The sequence below is a fragment of the Staurois parvus genome, unplaced genomic scaffold, assembly GCF_062004578.1.
Source record: "Staurois parvus isolate SC_StPar_1 unplaced genomic scaffold, SC_StPar_1.0 ptg000988l, whole genome shotgun sequence".
Taxonomy (NCBI): Eukaryota; Metazoa; Chordata; class Amphibia; order Anura; family Ranidae; genus Staurois; species Staurois parvus.
Window position 1 is genome coordinate 342,969 of NW_028318784.1, and position 8,028 is coordinate 350,996.

At 42.3% G+C, this 8,028-nt stretch overlaps 1 protein-coding gene across 4 annotated transcripts in view; it reads left to right on the forward strand.

The window, feature by feature from the left end:
* Positions 1-5,307, forward strand: part of MRPL39 (mitochondrial ribosomal protein L39) — a 151,525-nt gene extending 146,218 nt beyond the window's left edge. For 2 of the 4 annotated variants that reach the window (XM_089657367.1, XM_089657370.1), the window contains one exon: positions 5,184-5,307. Coding sequence is in view for 3 of the 4 variants with exons in the window: in XM_089657370.1 (XP_089513496.1) it covers positions 5,184-5,225 (42 nt within the window). In the remaining variant the exon portion in view is untranslated. Of the gene's footprint in view, positions 1-4,387; positions 4,418-5,183 lie in introns of those variants that run through there. The other 2 variants (XM_089657371.1, XM_089657372.1) reach the window with 2 other exon arrangements.
* Positions 5,308-8,028: the final 2,721 nt, after the last annotated feature.

Sequence of the window (8,028 nt, forward strand, 5' to 3'; positions counted from 1 at the left end):
CCGTTTCGGAGGTGGGTCAGTGATGGTCTGGGGAGGCATATCCATGGAGGGACACACAGACCTCTACAGGCTAGACAATGCCACCCTGACTTCCATTAGGTTTTGGGATGAAATCCTTGGACCCATTGTCAGACCCTACGTTGGTGCAGTCGGTCCTGGGTTCCTCCTGGCGCACGACCATGCCCGGCTTAATGTGGCGAGAGTATGCAGGCAGTTCCTGGAGGATGAAGGAATTGATACCATTAAATGTCCCCCACACTCGCCTGACCTAAATCCAATCGAACACCTCTGGGATATCATGTTTTGGTCTATCCAACGCTGCCAGGTTGCACCTCAGACTGTCCAGGATCTCAGTGAAGCCCTGGTCCAGATCTGGGAGGAAATACCCCAGGACACCATTCGTCGTCTCATTAGAAGCATGCCCCAACGTTGTCAGGTATGCATACAAGCATGTGGGGGGCCATACAAACTACCGAGTACCATTTTATTTTTCACTTTGATTTTCGGGGTGTCTTTGAATTCAGTCCTCTGTAGGTTGATAATTTTCATTTCCATCAAACGGTGGGGCATCCTTACGTTCCTAACACATTACCCAGTCCATATCAGTATAGATATCCAGCACAATATTTTTCCCCCATTGAGATCTGATGTGTTTTCAAAGTGTTCCTTTAATTTTTTTGAACAGTGTATATACTCTTTAGAGATGTAAGAAATAAATACCTGCCCGGACTGTTTTTAGAACAGTGTGGTCAGAGAACAGTGTGGCTTGTTAATGTGGATATAATGCATCAGGTTTTGTAAAAAAAAAATGCAGATCACACTCTAATCATAAAACAATGGTCTGTGACACCAAAGGTGCGAAATCATCCCCCAATACATTTTAATTCCAACTTAATTGAGCAGGCTTGTATCCCTCCTGGATTTCTCAGACCTGTGCATGTCCTGCTCAGTGGGTAGGTCAGAAGCCATAGCAGCAGGTCAACACTAGCTCTCAACTTTCAAATAGACCAGTGGGATGATGTGTACGCACTATAAGACCATGGAGGTAAATGTACTACAACTGGTGCACTCAGAATCTCGTGCAGCTTCTGTCAGGGAACGAGAAGATCGCTGCAGCGCACGAATCTGCGCATGCGTAGGATCCCGACAAGACATGCAGGCGGGCAATAGGGCCCAGGCGCACCTGATGGCGCCGGGTGGGCTATTTAAACTGGCCATTGCAATGTGCAAGTTGCCGTATGGTGTTGATCCTCTGCTTGTGTTCTGATCCTGTGAGTGTACCTTGTTGCCGAACCCAGCCTGATCCTGATTACTGCTGACTGTCTCCTGCCCTGACCCCTGGTTTGCTTTTGACCACTCTTCTGCCTGCTCCTGATCATCTAAACTCCTGTTGCTGAACTTGGCCTGTGACCCGACTGTCCTTTGCCTGCTGCTCTGTTCCATTCTGCCTCCACAGTTACCGACCCAGCCTGTCTGACTCCACTACTTGCTTCACGGTGTGTCCCCATCCATCCATACTGCACGGATCCATCCGTTTACCGCTCAGGTCTGCCCTGCCTCTTCACATCAGGCTCTTACTCAGCTACTTCCCGCTAGTGGTCCTCTCTACTACAGTTGGGTGTAACCGGAGGCAACGACCGGGTCTCAGCCTGCTCTAAGTCCATCCCCACCATCAGGGGCTCTGGTGAACAAGCAAACTGGGGCTTAGACTCCGCGCCCTGGGGAATCCCGGACTGTGGATCCATAGAGCTACCGCTAGCGAGTACGTAACAGCTTCTAACTTCAGCTTGTTAAATTTAAATTTGGCAATAAAACTTGGAAGCTGATTGGTTTCCATGCAGAGCTGCACCAGACTTTGCACTCTCCAGTTTAGTAAATAACCCCCTTGGTAACTTGACACAGCTGCCTATAGTTCAGCTGAGGAGCAATAATAGAAAAGACTAGGCAATCTAGATGCACAGGTGCATGTTATAAAATATATAAATATATATACACTATATATATATATATATATATATATATATATATATATATATATATATTTATATTATACACACACTCACTGGCCACTTTATTAGGTACGCCTTGCCAGTGCCAAGAAAATATCCTCTACACCATTACACCACCAGCCTGAACCGTTGATGCAAGGCATGATGGATCCATGCTTTCATGTTGTTTACACCAAATTCTGACCCTACCATCTGAATGTCGCAGCAACCAGTCTGCCCATTTTCCTGAGCTCAACATCAACAAATGTTTTTTTGTCCATTCAACTGCCGCTCCCTGGATATTTTCTCTTTTTTGGTCCATTTTCTTTAAACCCTAGATGTGTGAAAATCCCAGTAGATCAGCAGTTTTTTAAATGCTCTGACCAATCCGTCTGGCACCAACAACCATGCCATGTTCGGAGTCACTTAAATCCCTTTTCTCTCCCATTCTGATGCTTGGTTTGAGCTTCAGCAAGTCGTTTTCACCACGTCTAGATGCCTAAATGCATTTTGTTGCTGCCATGTGATTGGCTGAATAGCAATTTGTGTTACCAAGCAATTGAACAAGAGTACCTATTAAGTGGCCGATGAATGTGCATGGATCTTGTCTTTAGCAATATTTGCATATCCTGGAGTTCAGTTTTTTAAGTTTTTTCATCCAGACTTATCTGGGAGGTATCGATCTACCCACTCTTTTGTCAGTTATCTGGTGATCTGAGAACACCGTTTGCTTATGTGTGATGTTGGGCATTATACAGCTACCTGCTCTGCGATCATGTCTTCTGACAGAGAAGTCTTCCAGCGCCTACTTCCTTTGTAGCTCTGAGGCCCAGTTCACACTTGAACATCTTGGAGCTTGAAGCTCAAAAATGCTCAACAAGCATAAGCCTATTTATTTTTTCAAAACTCCCTGTACACAGCTGAGCGTTGCCGCTTGTAAAAAAACATCTGTCGCTCAAAAAAGTACATGAGCTACTTTTCAGGTAGAACTTGAATAAAGTGGCTGGGGTGTGTGTGTATATATATATATATATATATATATATATATATAAATCATTTTAGGGTTTCCATACGGTTTAAGGAGTCAGTAAATTTAGAAATAGCAATGCTTTACAACAATAGTTTGCATAATCCTGTCTCGATGCAGTATTGGAAATCCACGTTTGACTGGTTGGTCAGACCAGGCAACTTTTTTTTATATTTCTTTTGCAACATGCAGATTTTGGTATATACTGTACATTAAGAATTGAGTGCTTTAGCATGAAATGTACTTGGAGTTTTGCAGCAAGACAATATGGCTGACAAGTATGCAGGAACCTGTTGAGATGAACTTTGTCAAACCCACATTATAAAGATCATGCTGTTCTTCAAGGTAAAGGAAAGAAAAGTCTTTGCCTGGTACTATTTTCTTAGGTGTACCTAAGAAAATGTGTCTTATAATTGAATGTTCTTGAGGCAGACATGTTTGCCTATTATGTATAGATATTGTGCTTCTTACTACACTCTCTTTCAGTGCAAGTCTTTGGATCTGGCCAAACTGTTTAAAGCACTACTAAACTTAACTGTTTCTGGGTTCTCTGCAAAACACATACTCCCCTGCGCAGTGAATCCTGTGTTGTCCCACTGCCATCCACTAATCATGTGCCATACAATGGGTCCTGTGCCACCAACTTGGTCCTTTTTAGCTGGCTGCCTCTTCTGGGTGCAGGCAGCGAGGCCCGATGACTTGCAGGCCAGTGTGCTGATCCTGTAGTCTTCTGAAAGATTTGATGGCTATAGCTGCCAGCAGTAATTGCGTGTAAAAAAAAAAATCTAACAGACTGGTTATATATAAGATTTGATTCGTCTATGGCTGGCTGTAGTATATGGAGAGCTGGAAGATAAATGCACCAACCTGTCTGAATCAAACATGTTATACTTACCTGCTCTGTGCAACAAAGCAGCCCGGATCTTCTTCTTCTTGGGTCCCGCGCCAACACTCCTGGCCCCTCTCTCCTGCCTAGTGCCCTCATAGCAAGCAGCTTGCTATTGTGGCACCTGAGCAGGCGTGCTCCCGAGCCACTGCTCTGTGTGTCCATTCACACACGGAACCACAGCTCAGCCCCATCCCCTCTGCCTCCTCATTGGCTCGCTGGCTGTGATTGACAGCAGCAGGAGCCAGTGGCTCCTGGTGCTGTCTCAGCCAATGAGGAGGCAGAGACCTGGGACAGCCAAGGTTTTTGTGCACATCCCTGGATTGCAATGGGGCACAGGCAAGTATAAGGGGGGCTGGGGGGGACTGCTTCATAGAATGGATTTTAAGCATGTCAAAATTAATAAAAAAAAAAAAAATCTGGCAGGCAGCAGAAGACTTAATCGGGAGCAGAGGGTTTTTTAAAATTTTTTTTGCTTGTCCGCAGCAGCGTTCATCTTGATTGATGTTGGCTCTACTTCTGGTGAAATATTTTCGTTTTACACGGGTGAGATCTGGGGGGCCCCCTAGGGTTGTGGGGAAGAAGCCCTTGTCATCGATGTGGGGACAAGGTGCTGGAGCGGAGAATGTGGGGGGGCGGCACCCCTTCATGTTGAGGGCATGTGGCCTGGTATGGTTCAGGAGGGGAGGTTGCTCGCTCACTACCCCCATCCCCCTTTCATGACCTGCATGTTCAAATAAGGGTCTGGTATGGATTTTTTTTTGGGATTGGGAGTATTTTGATAACCAGCTAAAGTTGTACAAAATGCAAAAAAAAGCATCAAAAACAGGTGTAAAAAAATGCAAAATGCACCTAGAAAATGCATTACCGCAGTCTGCATAAATGTGAACCTATCCTAAATCAAGGCTAATACAAAGTGTCAGCTTCTTTTCAATAACATGACACCTGTTCAGTGAGGCAGGTGTTAAGATGTGGAGGTCTCTGTAACATTCAGCAGTGAATTAGACATAATATATGATTTAAAAGAAAAAACTATTCTGAGGCTGCTGGAGCAAGAATCATATTATAATTGGGCTGGTGGATGGGGTGTTCATAAACACATTTCCACGAATGCCAAATTTTGTTACATTTAAATAAATATCAGCCCCTTGCGTCCTCGGCAGCCCCGCACAAATTCCTTGGCAGACAGCTTGATCATATAGTTCATGGCATGAATGTATAATTAGCACTTTATCATTTTAGTTGCTAAAGTATGTTTACAATTATATTTTCTTTCCCACAGGTCACAGAGAAGCAGAATACACAGCCTGAGCCTGCTGTATAACTCAGATAACACTTTGTTTTTCTCTTCAATTTTTTTTTTTTACTTTTTTTGTTCAGAAATTAAAACTTTTTTTTCCACCATCTTTCAGTTTTTTATGTGTGCTTAATCGAAATATAAAAATTGCCCAATTTGTAATTTAGACTCTCATATAGTTCCGAATGCAAATGTTTGTGTGAGCTCTTTAGTGAGATCTGCACCTTGTGGAAGAGTGGCATGAAATGTTTTATTTATTTGCTCTGGATGGCTATGTAAAAAAAAAAAAAAATATATGAAAACCATGTTTTTATTTCATAAAGGGTGAGTACTCCCAATCTCAATGTTATAGCCCTCATACATACTGTTAATTAGACGTTCTACTTTCTTGTGTGTTTCATTGGAATTTGACAGTTTGATTATACAACTTGCGTAACACTTTCAAGGTTCAAAATCTTTTACACTTAAAATTATAAAATATAAAAATAAGTACGTTTTCACTTAACCTAACCTTCCAAATCTACCAGCTTTAAACATTTGGATTCTGCAGTGTATGACCATTGGCAAAATTGCTGTAGCTGTATTGGGTTGCTGTGTTCAGAAAAATAGACAACCATGTACAATGCAGCTATCAAATAATGCAGGTTAAAAGAATAACATATAAAAGGAAAAAATTGTGCTTGGTGCCAGAATCAATCGCCATAAAATGTTCTTACTGCTGCACTCAAAAACACCAAAGATGATGTAACCTATGTTCACAATGTTTTTGCACAACAATATTGTGAATATAAAAGACTAAAACATAAAACATCTATGCCAATTTGAGAGAAGAAACCTTTATTTTTCAAGTGGCTGTGGAACAAGTCTTCACGTACTGTAGAGCACCACAAGAAGTGAAGTTGTTGGCTTTATCAGCAGGACTAGCATCACACTCATACCTTAGCAGCTGCTGGCCCGTATGTTTCAATTTGTCTATATATAAGTGGTATGAGTAGCTGATGCAGGTGCTGCTATGGGACTTCCCAGTTACTTTGCTGATATCTTTAAATCGTACTGTTCTGGCCGCCTTCCAGTAGCTCGAGCTGCTTTGTGGTCTTGTAGTGAATTATATTTGCCCCAGGAACATCTGTTTGTCAGACCTGAACTGGTTTTCCTGGCTGACCTCTCATTGTGCTCAGACACTTACCAAGAATTACTTCTATTCTTCCGTTCTTGTATTGTAGAATATTTGCAGAAAGCTTGTGCAATAATAGCCCACTTTAAATGGTTTTCTATTTGTACTCCAGGTTTATCCAGTATTTTAAAACATGATTTCATACTATTACCCTCTATATTTTAACATTCTTCTAGTGTTGACAGTTTTCTTTCTGGACGGATCTGTCTCTCACACCTTAGGAATATTGGTGGCCATATTGATTTTTCATGCAATCATCTATACGATCCAACAATTTTAAAGTCCGATTGGAGTTTCATTTTAAATCCATGCCCTCCAACTGCATCAAAATAAAAGGTGTTCAAAGTCTTGTGGTTTGTTTTTCAATTACCTTCTGCTTTGACATTGAAAAGGTTTGGATTAGAAAGTAGTCATAGTTGAGTAGAAAAGTGAGTCACCTGTTGGAATGCTGCAGAGAAGGACCCTTAGGCCCCTTTCACATGGGGCAGTCTCCATTTAAATCAGCAGAGAATCTGTCTAATTATCCCCAGCTGATCAAAACAGTGCAGGCAAGTAACAGGTCTTTGTCTGCTCTGTTTATGCAGAGGAAACAGACAGAGCCTGCCCTGATGTATGGGCAGCTGTGAGTAAATGGACTCAGCTGTCCATGTACACCTGACTACCATCTGATCCGTCTGCCTAGACAGAAGAGGACGGATCTCATTTTGGTGGACCAGAAAAGATTGAAGGTAGGCGACTAGAAAGGATTATAGGTAGGTGGGTGTAAACGGACAACATACACCTGCCAGTCCATAGGGCTGAATGGAGGATCCAATCAGGTCTGCCTGAAAAACTGACAGACGGACCTGATCTGATCGCCTGTGTGAAAGGGACCTAACTCTATGTGAAAGCAATGACCTCTCTGCAGATGTTTCACATGCCCCCTTGCATACGCTTTGCTAGTTGCAGAACTCTAGCTCTGACTATTTCAAACCTCTGCAGAAATAATATTGCTTCCACACAGACAGCAAGAGTCTTTCTCTGCGGCTTGCTGACATGGTAGGCTATCCTACTCTAATCAAATCACTTTCAATGCTAAAAAAAAAAATTGGAAGGGGTAAACAAAATGTTTTATTTCAAAATAGATTCATTGCTTAATACAATTTACAATTGGTATAAAGCCAGTTGTAGATTTCTAGTCCATTTTATGACAATCATCTTTAATTCCATCCTGCAATCCCCACTCATGAATAAAAGTAAGCCTGCCCCATAGTAATAGCTGACTTTTTTTTTTTTTTTTTTAAACAAACAGTAGATCTTGACTTAAATAGTGCTAATAGGAAAATTGATACAAGGGTAAGGTGATGAAGGGTATTCTAGATTGGGTGGCAATGATTTAGAACCTTCTTAGGGAGTATGCAGATGGAGCCTGCCTTTATTAAATCTCAGATATCGTGGGTCTAGTGTTCTCTTTATGATTGACTTGTGTATTGCCATCATGCCAAGATCAGTAGAGCTCTCTAAAGCCGCTGTAGATGGTGTGGTTTGCTTTCCTGCAAACACAGGTGGCAATAATCGCATGAAAAATCTGAATAGGCTGGTTGTACCCAAATTGATCGACCATGCCTTAGCCTGCTCATACATGGTTCAGATCTCAGTTGTTCCCTGCTGAACCGG